The sequence below is a fragment of the Equus asinus genome, chromosome 23 (assembly GCF_041296235.1).
Source record: "Equus asinus isolate D_3611 breed Donkey chromosome 23, EquAss-T2T_v2, whole genome shotgun sequence".
NCBI lineage: Eukaryota > Metazoa > Chordata > Mammalia > Perissodactyla > Equidae > Equus > Equus asinus.
Genome location: NC_091812.1, coordinates 38,724,684 through 38,738,385, shown reverse-complemented (window position 1 = coordinate 38,738,385; position 13,702 = coordinate 38,724,684). Strand labels below are relative to the sequence as shown.

General features: G+C 42.1%; 1 protein-coding gene across 3 annotated transcripts in view; it reads right to left on the bottom strand.

The window, feature by feature from the left end:
* The window catches only part of SLC1A1 (solute carrier family 1 member 1), a 73,122-nt gene that overhangs the window by 26,615 nt on the left and 32,805 nt on the right, over window positions 1-13,702 (bottom strand). For all 3 annotated transcript variants that reach the window (XM_014860713.3, XM_070495685.1, XM_014860714.3), the window contains exon 2: window positions 12,515-12,655. In XM_014860713.3, the coding sequence (XP_014716199.1) occupies window positions 12,515-12,655 (141 nt within the window). The remainder of the gene's footprint in view (window positions 1-12,514; window positions 12,656-13,702) is intronic.

Genomic DNA, 13,702 nt, shown 5'->3' with positions numbered 1-13,702 from the left:
ACCTTTTTCTAGTAATTCATTTTTATTTTAGTTTACAAAGATTACTGATCTGTGACAGATTGGAAATTTTAAAAACTGGATCTTTCCCATCCAGTTTAAAAACTGAATGCTTTGCAAAGCACTGGTGCAGAGGATAGGTACCATGTACTTTCAGAGGAGCCAGAGTTGTCACCAGGCTGAGGTGACCAGAAGCAACTGGCAGGAGGTAGCACCTGAATTGGCCAGAACAAGATGAGCAGGATTCTCACAAAGATTCTTCATTTGATCACACTTTAGTCAGGCTCCTGAACCTTCTCCTAGGCCCATCTGTGCCCTTCCTGCAAAATCCAGTTTTAGCAAGAACTCTGATAAGTGAGTTTAACCAGAACCCCCTACCCTCAATATCTGATCACCCTAGATATCTGACCAGATTCCTCATCCTCCATCATCCCCCAGGTGATATGTGACCACCCTGGCTTCTCTTCAGCAAGAATCCTGTTAGTTCGGTTTAGCTAGCATCCCCCTTCCCCATAATGTTTCCTCTTAGTAATTTTCCATCCACTGACCCCCATCCTGCTCCTTGGCTATCAATTGCCACTTACCCATGCTGTATTCAGAGTGGAGCCTGATCTCTCTTCTCTACTGCAAAATCCCACTGCAGTGGTCCCTACACCTATCTCGACGATCCTGAATAAAGTCTGCTTTACCATCTTTTACCACTGCCATTGATTTTGTTTTTCTTTTGCAAGTCCAGTTACCAGTGAGCCCAGGATTGTCCTTTAAAACCAGGGACCATCTTGAGGCTGGGCTGTGGCCTAGAAACAAGGATACAATTCAAGGTTTTCCTTGGAAGTTAGGGGCACCTGATAGCTCTTTATTTTAAGAAACTATGCTTGCTTGTTCACCTTGGGAGGAGGCTCTGATGAGCTGGGGTACTGGCTCCTGGCTAAAACAGTAATAATCTATTAGAACTTTTTATAAAAACACTACAAAGGAAGCAGTTGCCATGGGCTAAACAATAGCATGTTTTAAAAATAAACACTGGAAGGCAAAAGACTCCTCCGAGAGCTCTCTGATTAAGCTACCACCCACTGGAGAACAAAGTTTTCGTGACAATCTCTCTCCACCTTGCCATTAAGGTGTCAGAATTAACTCCATTATTGGAAGTATTTTGGTCTGGCATCTGATGGTGCTTCACAACTGTGAATGGACACAACTTCCATGAAACTCACTGTTGCATAGGAGTTAAAACTCTCTTACCTGGATGACTCCTGTATCTCCACTGGCATGGGGAGAAACAAACATGGCCTTTGGGGGGACACACTGGGCTCAAATCCCAGCCTTCTCCTCCCAGACTCAGTTTCCCCATCTATCAAATGGCATTTTTTTTTCCTGAGGAAGATTCGCCCTGAGCTAACATCTGTTGCCAAGATTCCTCTGCTTTTTTCTTTTTTTTTTCAAGATTTTATTTTTTCCTTTTTCTCCCCAAAGCCCCCTGGTACATAGTTGTATGTTCTTCGTTGTGGGTCCTTCTAGTTGTGGCATGTGAGACGCTGCCTCAGCGTGGTTTGATGAGCAGTGCCATGTCCACACCCAGGACTCGAACCAACGAAACACTGGGCCGCCTGCAGCGGAGCGTGCGAACTTAACCACTCGGCCATGGGGCCAGCCCCTCTTTTTTTTTCTTTTTATGTGGGCCACCACCACAACATGGTCACTGACAGAGGAGTAGTGTGGGTCCATGCCCAGGAACCAAACACAGGCCACCAGAGCAGAGCATGCCAAACTTAACCACTAGGCCACCAGGGTTGACCCCAAATGGAGGTTTTAAACGTCTCTACCTTATAAAGGGTAATTGTCAGGAGCAAAGTGAACACCACCATTTTGCACGGTTGTTGTAAGGATCAGAAATAACATCAATAACATGCCTAGTATGGTGGCTAGAACTTAATGTGTACTATAGCCTTCATTATTATTGAATGAAATGATCAATAGGAAATGTGTCACTGAGCAAATGGAAGAGACTGAACAAGAGTTAACTCATTCATTCCCTCACTCCTTCTTCCATTATCTGTATTCCTTTGTCACATGGTCACTAAAGAGATCTTTTAAAAACTTAAATCAGGCCATTTCACACGAGGGTATAAAACACTGAGGATAAAACTGTCTTCTCCGGCTAAGGAGATCCTGTGAGAAGGACGCCTGCCTGCCTTCCAGCCCCAGCAGTGCCACCTCGCCATCGTGTTGCCCTCTTCCAGCCTCTTCTAGAACAGACTGAACTTCCACTTCAAGGGCTTTGCACAGGCTCTTGCTTCTGCTGGACTGCTTTTTCCAACCCTTCATTTGGCTACTTTTAAGTCCTTTCGTCAGAGTCCTTCCTTGAGTCTCCAGGCTGAAGCAGGCTCCCCTGGTTTCCTCGCTTGGCATCCTATTCATATCAGGCTTCACAATTTTTATCAATGGGTTCAGCATTTAATGCCTCTTTCTCTCTAGACTGTAAGCTCCTCAAGGGCAGGAGACCTACATATCTGCCTGTTCACCAAAATATACCCAGTGCCAAGCGCCTAGGAGGAGCTTGATAAACACATGTTGACTGAATGAACAACCTACTTATTTATGTATGGCTGCCTGCCCGAGACCCCTCTTCCCAGGCTCCAGTCCCTAGGCAGTAGAATGTTCCAGAATGGAACTCCAGACTCTGCGTCAGTCCAGGTGCTGCCCTTATGATCTGTGCGATCTCGGAAACGCCGCTAATCTCTCTTCAACCTCCTGTTTTCTCATCTCTAAAGATGAAGATAAGGTCCCACCCACTTTACAACTTCATTGGGTTGCTATGAAGATTAAATAAACAAGTTCATTCCCCAGGAAAACAAGGCTGGACAGGATCTCACTTTGTTAATCCAGGGCACAGGGAAATCTCTGCAGCCTGGATAAATACCCCCGGCATATTCAAAGGGAACGGAAAAGGCAGAGGGAGTATGCAAAATATATTTCTGTGCACACTTCACTTATGACATCTCTTTTTCTTAGAGATCTTAATACAAAGAATTCCCTTAAAATAGATTATATCATCCCCCAGACTATTCTGTGAAGTTAACAAAATAAACCAGTCCTCAGCAGAACCAACAGAAGGCTCTCACTTTGTAGCCTCTGTCAGCCAGTCTGCATTTGATGTCCAAAACATGTGTCAAGAAGCAGCGGGCTGGTCTCCTGGTTCTTCAGCAGTCCGGGAGCTGCTTCAACTTTGTTTTTTACACCACAGAGCATGGTGGTATTCGTAGTTTGGGCCAATTTTTCAGAAGATGCCACGGGCTTTTATAGGAGGCTTATTGTTCAATAAGAGCATTAAACACACCTCAGAGAACCTGAGAAACTCCTTTACTCTCTTCAAAGTCCATGCTTTGACATCAGGATAGCTAACAGCTCAGTGAAACTTCTCTGGTTTTCTACCAAGACCTAATTATTATTGAGCTCTGTCTTTGCTTCTCCTTATCCTGTAAAATTAGAAGCTTACGCTTCTGGGTAGGGCTACTTGTATGCTGGTGAACCTTATAAACTAGTGGCAGAGCAAGTCTTTTTATATTGTTTTAATTTCCAGAATGAATGCATGGTATGCACGTGCATATGTATGGCTCAATTCTAATATTGGCCCTGTAGTTTCTGATGCCAATGCAGGGATATTCTAGAAACTTCTAACAGTATCAGACAAAAAAAGAGTAAATAAAAAAATTATATAGCACTTTAAATGCACCATGACAGAGTACTAATACTTCCCTATTTTACAGTTGAGGACAACTTAAGTAACTTGTTCAAGGTTTCACAGCTAGTAAATGGCAGAGCCAGGATTCAAACCCAGGCACTCTGGCTCCTTAGTCTGCACACTTAACCACTAGACTCTCCTGCCCCACTATAATCGACACTGACAAAGATTGTTTGCTTGACCACACTTTAGTCAGGCTCCTGAACCTTCTTCTAGGCCAGCTGTGCACTTCCTTGTAAAGTCTAGTTTTAGCAAGAACTCTGCTAAGTCAGTTTAACTGGAACCCCCAAGCTTTGATATCCCACTATTCTTGATATCTAATCAGGTTCCTCATCCTCCACCGTCCCCCAGGTGATATGTGACCACCCTGGTCTCTCTTCAGCAAGAATCTTGTTAGGTCGGTTTAGCTAGAATCCCCCTTCTCCCTGAAGTTTTCTCTTCATCATCTTCCATCTGCTGATCCCCCCTGCCTTTCTCCTTGGCTATCAGTTCCCACTTGCTCGTGCTGTATTTGTTCAGAGTTGAGCCCAATCTCTCTCCCCACTGCAAAATCCCATTGTAGTGGTCCCTACGCCTATGTGACAGTCCTGAAGAAAGTCTGCCTTACTGTCTTTATCACTATCATTGAATTTTTTTTCTTTAACAATACTTCCCCACTTGAAGCTTGTGCAGGGTGTCCTTGTGTAGAGAATGGCACAGGTGGGAGTCACTGCTGTAACTTGCTTTCCCATGCCTACAGGCTCAAGTCCAGACCCCTTAGGAAGGCACACAAACCCATGAAGTCACATGCTCATCTTTCCATTCCCACCCCTTCTCCCCATGTTTCCAGCACTCCAAAGTCCCACTGTCCTCAAAAAATGCCATGCCATCTGATATTTTCTTCTGCCTTGAATGCCTGCCCCCCTTCATCTGATTCTTATCTTTTCTTCAAAACTCCATCCCAATGTCGTCTCCACTATCCTTATTCCCACAAAGCACTTATCACACAGCATTGTACTGTACTCTCTCTTTCTTGCTGGAATAGAACTCATCTTTATATCTTCTGTGCCTAGCACAGAGCCTGGGATATCAAAGATGGAATGAATGAATGAATGGTCTCCCAGGTCCATGCATTCAACACATAGAAGGTTCCTTAGAATCCCTGCATGGTTTCTCACTCCTTTTTTTAGAAACAAAATCAGGTTAACTTACAGTTGAACAGAGCTGTGACAAAGTCTAGTACTGGTGTGGGAAAGCTCATTCGTGGTTGATCCTCTGGGCTTCAGAGAGATGGAAGCAGGCATATTTATCTCTTGCCACTTTTCATCTTATTACTGTGGCAAGTGGCACATTCACTGTGGAAACTTCATTCCTTATACACTATGTGTCCCTTTCTTCTTAGGAGAAAACCATTGCAGACATCAAATTAATATAATAAGTCCTCTGGCTGCAATAGCTGTGTTCTAACTCAACACAAAATTTCCTGATGATCTTTGGGAAATGTTTAATTCATGTGTGCAAACCTGCTTAGGATATCTTATTTTCTCAGTTCCCCAATAAGGCTGGGGGATGGAACGGAGGCACTTAAAATGCAAGCAGAGCCCGGTGGTTCCAGATGTTGCAAATGAGGCAAGCAGTTTATTCTCAGTGTGTATAGTCTTAGGCTACAAATGTGCCTTTCCCAGCGTGGAGTTTTAAGTTTATAAGCCAACTTGAAATGGCAATTTTCATAGAGATGGAACTATGTAAAAACCATCAATGTTTCAAGAAAAGCATGCATACTTTACCCCATAGCTGAAGTTGACATTAAACACTCTTAGTGACCTAATAGCAAGCTGTACAACCAAGTGATATGTTCATCTTCGACTCTTCTACCTTCTTGCAAACACGAGGACTCATGGATCCGGCTAGCAGAAGACCCGGGGTCCATGACCACGTGGGTGGCAGGAACCTCACCCTCTCATAGGTGGTTTTCTGTTAGTCTGTTTTCATACCGGTGGGGTTAACAAATATCTCTTGAATGAAACTGAACCCTGTCTTAGGGAGGCCCACAGCACAGTTCTTTCTACTGGAGGATGTGGGATGGTATCCAGGTACACAGCTGCTTATGAGTAAATGAATACATAGCCTCAAAAAAATGCCTTCCCTAGCCCAAACAATCCAAGTGTGTCATCCCTCCAAAGCCTGAATTTAACAATAGGGGTCTCCAAAAACCTTGACTGACTTCACTTATCCTGCTCCATCCTCCATTCTTCAGGGCATTTATATTCATTGCTTGCTGTGAGTAGTAGTTGCTTGGTGTGTTGGTTTATTTGGTCATAGAGATTCCATCTCAATTAGATTGTATCTTGAAAGTTAGAATCTAGTCTTGTATTTCATTTTGGCAGAGGTCAGCTGCTGGTAGGCCTCCTGATTTTTGTAAATAAATGTTTTATTGACACACAGCCACGCCTAATCATTTACATATTGTCTATGGCTACACTTCTGTGACAACCAGTTGGGTAGATGGACGGAGACTGTGTGGCTCAAAAAGCCTAACATATTCACTATTTGGCCCTTTACAAGAATAGCTTGCAGAGCCCTGCTTGAAAAGAAACTGACTCACATACGTATCATACATTTGGCTATTGTTTAACAAATACTGTTTGTAGCTAAACCTTTATAAGGCTTTAAATTTTTTTTCTTGGTTAAAAAGTAGTGGACCTTTGCCATTAGAGTTGAGACCAAGGCCTAAAATTTTGAAATCTTGATGTAGAAGCTAGAGTGACAACCGTTTAAAAGTCCAGAGCAATTTTTTTGTAATCTTCCAAGGATGAAGTCTTAAATTTATCTTTGGAGAAGCTTCCCACAAATGTAAATCCAATACCCAATCTGTGCTTTGTGGAAACTGGAAACACATTGATAAACAGAATATACATGTTTTCTAGTGAAATCGTATGTTTAGTAACATGACTTATCGAGGAGGTGGAATCAGTACTAGGACCCAGGGACTCAGTGGCTTGGGGTGGAGGGAAAGGTGGGAGTTTTCTTGGCTTGTTATAAACTTGGAATGTGCTGAGCTGTAAACTGGTAGTGCTTCTTGAGGAGCCAGTATTTATAAGAAATCCAGAATAAGATGCTGCAGGAATGGGTAGGTCTTGCTCTGGAGAAAGAACTGTGCGCAGGAACTGGCATGGGTGTGGCACAGACCAACCTAGACAGACTAAGTCCCACAAGTTTGGCAGGTATGCCACAATCCAGCAGGTACTAGCGTAATGGTATCCCTTCTACCGTGGGTCTCCTGATGGGGCCCACAAGGCAAAACCATCCCCTTGTGGCTGTGAGGGATGTTTCCTCTGAAGCGGATCTTCCACAATGGTGATCATCCCAGAACGAGGTTGCTTCTGGGCCAGGCCAGGAAGACCTGTGTGATGGTGAAACTTTTCCTATTTAGAACCTAGTGTTGGGTGGTGGCATCTAGGATGTGACAATGCTTGGAACATCTTCCATGGAGGCATTAGCTGACCGTAGCCTCCTGGAGGCAGGCTGCCAGCTAAGCAGAGGTGCAGCCTTCTTAAGGGACCCTGAGGCTCTTGGAAGAACTCCTATGGGGAGCAGCTGGATGTCACTGTTGGTTTCACCTGCTCTCATCCCCCGACCTTTCATAAAGCTTTGTTCTACCTAGCAGCCTGGTCTCAGCTGTGCTATGAACTAAGTTCTTGCTCCTATTTTAGGATGGAGCAGCAAAGTGGGGAGCTCCTCAGGATCAGAGGGGTGTCGGCAGCCACAGGAGGCACCAGGGGAGGCAGGTATGCCCGGTGGAGCACTTCTGGCCCAGGCAGTCGTGGCAGAGAGGCTGGAGTGGAAGAGATGGGGACCTCTTCCTGAGCACAACTAAGACAGCACCCTCAAAAGATGCTTAGGGAACCTCTAGGAGTAGCAGTCAAGGTGATGTTCCATTCCTGTGCTGGTCATAGGAGGCTCAAGCCATCTTAATTTGGGTATTAAAGAAAATGTGACCCAAATTTAAACTCACTGGTTGGTGAGACCTGGACCAGGATTTTCCAGAGCCACAATTCTCAGGCATGTTTGTAAGTCATTTCCCCTGCTAGTTCCCTGGTGGTCTGATATAAATACAGCTTAACAAACCTAAATGTTAACAGGGCCGGAGCACAGATATTCTGCGGCACAGCGCGAGTGTGTCCCTCAGGATATAAATTATGGGTAGGATTCTGTCTGTTAGCGCCTACACTGCCTGTCTCTGGAAATGCCTTGAGATTATATCTACCGTGTCTTCTCTTTTTTTTTTCTGTTTTAAAGCAAATTCCAGACATTATGTCATTTCACTCCTATATAATTCCATACGCACTTTTTAAAAATAAGGATATTTTCTTATATATGTCATTATCACTTCTAAAAAATTATCAACAATTTCTGGATACCATCTAATGGCCAGTCTATATTCAAATTTCCCTGACAAACATGTCTTAACTTCATCATCACATGAAGGGGGAGTCTTCCTATTTTTTAAAAAAACAACTAAAAAGTAAGTATTTCTATGCCAGCAGAGGCTTTGAAGGCAGAGGTTTCTTTTTTTCCTACCTGTTAATTTGGCAAGAGAGTTTCCTTCATGCAGAAGCACAGATTATTAGCCTTACGTCTCAATTTTCGCTGTGTCTCTACCTCTAATTTATGTTTCCTTAGGGGACTCATTCAACTTTTCCCAGCTTCTAATACGCGTTATCCTTTGGCCTAATACATGTATAAAATAAACTACTGATATGCTGGATTATTAAGGCTTTTGAAATGTTAAAACTGTTCTTCCTGTGTATTTTCCGTGGTCTTCTTCCTCTTTCCCCTCCCGGCCTGTGCTGGGTTGGAAGGCTGAGGACCACTGCAGGGCTTGGGGGAAGGAACGCACAGCAGGCTGAAGGCTGCAGAGACAGGGAGGAGAGGTGGGGAGGAGGGGAGCAGGGAAACTACCAGAGGCGAGGTCGGAGGAGCACAGGGCAGAATCCATCCTTTAAAATTAAAATCCATTCTTGGGGCCGGCCCCATGGCCAAGTAGTTAAGTTCGCGCGCTCCGTTTCGGCGGCCCAAGGTTTCGCTGGTTGGGATCCTGGGCGCAGACATGGCACTGCTCATTAGGCCATGCTGAGGCGGTGTCCCATATACCACAACTAGAAGGATCCACAACTAAAATATACAACTATGTACTTGGGGGATTTGGGGAGAAAAAGCAGAAAAAAAAAGGAAGAAGATTGGCAACAGTTGTTAGCTCAGGTGCCAATCTTTAAGGAAAAAAAAATTAAAATCCATTCTTAAAAAAGAGAAGAAAAAACAAAACAAACAAAAATAACGTGTTTACCTTGTAAAGGTAAAGAAAGTGCAATGAATCACATCTTCTTACTATCCAGATCTAACCACTGTTAACCATTTGATTTTGATCCCAACTTTTAAAAATGTATATAAATTTTAATAAAATGTGGGTTGTACGCAATATCCTGTTGTGTAATTTCTTTTATCCTCCTACTTTACACTGTATTAGGAACATTCCACTTGTCATTATATATGTTTCCAAACCAAGGTTTTTAATAGTTGCATAGAACTCTAACTTATGGTTATGACATACATTTAGATTGTCTATAATTTATCACCATTATAAAAAAATACTATCATCATGGGGCTGGCCCCGTGGCTGAGTGGTTAAATTCGCGCGCTCGGCTGCAGGTGGCCCAGTGTTTCGTCGGTTCGAATCCTGGGCGCGGACATGGCACTGCTCATCAAGCCACGCTGAGGTGGCGTCCCACATGCAACAACTAAAAGGACCCACAACTAAGAATGTACAACTATATACCGGGGGGCTTTGGGGAGAAAAAGGAAAAAATAAAAAAAATCATTAAAAAAAAAATACTATCATGAATGTCCTTGTACCTAAATCTTTGAACACATTTCTGACTATTTCTTTATGATAAATTTGGAGAAGTAGAACTATGAAGTGGAAACATCAGGATATGTTCCAAACTGCCCCCCCATAAAGTTTGTTCCAATTAATACAGTAACCAAAATGTATGAATGAGCCCATTTTCCTATAACTTTGCCAACACCAGTATTATTACTTTTTTCCTCTTTTTTTTTGAGGAAGATTAGCCCTGAGCTAACATCTGTGCCCATCTTCCTCTATTTTATATCTGGGATGCCTGCCACAGCATGGCTTGATAAGCAGTGCGTAGGTTCACACCCAGGATCCAAATCTGGGAACCCCACACTGCTGAAGCAGAGCGTGCAAACTTAACAGCTACGTCACTGGGCCAGCCCCTACTTTTTTCCTTTTAATCTGCCAATTTAAAACACGAATACAGCATCATTGTTCCCATCCTGCTTTGTTCATATCCCTTGAATCTTTGACCATTTTATCACTCCATGTCAAAAGAATGGATAGCAGTTCTGCTCTAACTCCTGTTTAACTGCTGGCGGTTTGGTAAAGGAAAAATGTAGAAATTTCCAGACCTGTGCTACAGCTTCAAAAAGCAGCTGGGCTATGTGAGTGGAATGGTGAGGGCTGCAAATTATTTTTCTAGATGATTTGCAAGGCTGAGCTAGCGCCTAAAACAGCCAGACTGCAAAAACCTCACTAGTAATTGGCTGCCGAGAGCAGTATATATTTTCAAACATCCAATATTATGCAACTAGTATATTCATACATGTACTTTTACCTTCTAAAACCTGGTTTACTGCACGAGTTCTGGATTTGCCACGTAATTTGCATCAACTATCCATACCTTCCTCCACAGACAAAGATTTAAATAGTATTGCTCATCAAATGGTTTACAAACTTTGTGCAACTGCATGCAAGATACAGTATACAGGTACAACTGTGAATATTTTTCTTGGGAGAGGGCCCAAAACTTTCACCACATTCTCAAAGGAGTGTAAGAAAAGATTAAGAATCTTTGATTTTGAGAAAATCCTAAGAGGTTGTAATGGCAATGCCTACAGAGGCCAGCAGGTAATGTAAATGAGTCCAGCAGATGAGGTATTAGGCAACAGGGAATGGTGAGGACCGTGGCATCCTCAAATGCATTTGCTCCAACTAAACGGATTAGCTGTCTCTCAGCTCCAGACCACTGTTGGTGTGTGGGCACACGGGTCCAGTGTTTCCTGATCTTAATTTTTTCCAGAGGAAGCTAGAAATCTGGATGCTTACATATAATCTTCCATATTTTAAATGCTTACAGTAATTTAAAGTTAAACAAATAAATAGGGGCCAGCCCCATGGCCAAGTGGTTAAGTTTGCATGTTTTGCTTTAGCCAGGGTTTTGCCGGTTTGGATCCTGGATGCAGACATGGCACCGTTCATCAGGCCATGCTGAGGCGGCGTCCCACACAGCACAACCAGAAGGATCTATACCTAGAATATATAACTATGTACTGGGGGGCTTTAGGGAGAAGAAGGAGAAGAAAAAAAAAAGATTGGCAACAGACGTTAGCTCAGGTGCCAATCTTTGGAACAAACCAAAAACAAAAACAAACAAACAAACATTATACTGTAATAAACAACTGGTCTGCTGATTTGGCCCTCAGGCTGCAGAGCCTAAAAGAAGCTGGGCATTTCAAAACATAATTAAATACATAAATAAAAGTAATTAAATGCTCTCTTTAGGTTTCTAGTAAGTCAAGAACATCAAGACCTTTGAAGAACAAGGCTCCCAAGGAATTCTAGTCTAGTTGGAGTTCGGCACTTGAAAAGTTCAACAGCCGAATCTATGGCTCTTCAAGCAATGCAGTCGCTGAATTCAGCAGATCCTGACACCCACCCTCCTGTCACCCAGCCAATGTTCAGTAGTCTACAGAGATCAGTCCCAGGTCTCCTCAGTGGCAGTGGAGAAAAATGCTCTAGAAGAGGACAAGTCAAGACTCCTAATTACACAGTTACATAAAACCCTGATTTTCAAGCTGACAACACTAGTGACTGATGTGCCACATTTTACCTATTGCCAGAATTAAGATAACTACAGGAAACTACGGAGTGCAGAGAGCAGCTTACCATACCCAGAAAAATGACAGTTTTGTAAACCAAATTAATCTCTATCTACAGAAGGGAGCTTGCTCTTTAAAGGGACCCAGCAATATAATGATCAATAAGGGAAAAATCATTTCCAAATATAACTGTCACAAGTTCAGATTTAAAGATACTAGGCATTTAAAATATGGAGCAAATCTATAATTAAACCTTTCCCACAGTATGTGACTCTTGGTCCCCTGGGCAAATTTCCAGGGCTGGTGTGTAGCACGTTCTGAGTTCCGTGGAGGAGTGGAAAGGGGTGAGGCAACGGGGCAGAGGGACCCTGAAGGAGCTGCTGAGAGGGTAGTGGGCAGGACGGCTGCAGTTAGGAAACAAATGAATGAACTACTGAAAACATGATCCAAACTGACAACCACACTTTGCCTGAGAACACTGGCTGACATTTCAGCGACCAACTACACCTTGTTTTCCCCCGTTCTGTGTCCTGGATAGAGTTTTATTTATAATACATTTGAAAATGGTGCCTTCCTCACGAGACATCATATGGCTGGTCAAATGAAGATTTGAGCTGTGGTGGACAGTGCCAGAAGCAGGGCAATGCCACAAAACAATGCCATTTTGTGAATAATGAAATATTTCTACTCAAGCAAATATATACCTTCCAAGTGAGGAGAGAGTGCATATGTGTGTGATGCATCAAACGCATTTTAATTTTTTCCATAATTAGAAGAAAATGACTTAAGTGATGGCTCCTTAAATAATCACAGAGAACATCAGTTTTCTCAAGGTACCTGTAATCATGCTGGATATAATTAATGGCAACACGATGAGTTTCAGCATCCTCATTAGAATTTCTCCAGGAAAAGCAAAGTAGAATTTCTCCAGATTAGAGAACTTGCTGTATTCTCGAATCAAGACTCCCATGGCAATCCCTAAGAAAAACAGGAATTGGAATAAAGAAAAGAGGAACATTATTGAGTTGCCTGTAATCATTTCTGTGGAAAAATATCCCCCAAATGCACATTTTAATGGAAAGAAGAACAGTTTAGATGATCTGCCATGAGTCTGTAAACTTTAGACTTAAAAAACAAATCAGATTTTAATAAGCAGAAAATAAAAACTATTTGGTAAATCTGTAAAAAAATATTCTTCATGTGAAAGCTTTGTTTTCCTTTCTTTTCTTCTCCTCAATTATATTTATAATGACAAAACACCAAAAAATTCTGTGAGAAAGAAAATAAGTTCATCATCTCAGTCAACCCAATATAGCTATAATGTTTTTATACACTACCTATATTCTTTGGTTACCTTAGATATTTTATATATTTTATAGTTTACATACCAGTTTTCATTTTTCTTATATTTTTATCATAAATATTCTGTTTATGATAATTTTTTATGATAAATACTCTTCTCTGTTTATGAACCTTTTATAATTTATTAGCAACAGAAGATTCTATTGGTTTGATATATTTGACCTATTGTTGAACAACTGTGTTCTTTAATGCTTTGCACTCTTTTCATTTATTTCTAGATGATGATGTGTTCAAGTTTGTCTGATTAAGAGGTTTTTTATGAAGTTCCTGATCCTGAGTACCTTGGACATTGAGGCTTATAATTTTGTGAGTGTATGGAATCTTCAATAACAAGAAATGTTAGACATTCTTTAAAAGCTTGCCTTAACGAGATGTCTACATGAATTCCTTCATTGTGTTCATTTTGATAATTAGAAATCACAAACTTTAAATATTTCTTCTTTATTCTCTTCCAAATGGTTCTAGTAACATCTAACTGCCCTTCTCCATGCCCCACACACACCCCCCTTCCCAGCCCCCTTTTTTTTAAACCAAGAAATAAAATGAGCTGGGATGATTCACACATTTTTTTTCCTTCATCAACCTCTGATGGATGACATGCTAATTGGAAGCAAAATGACTAAAGGGCAGGAAGATCTAAGGAAGATATCACTGGATATGCTA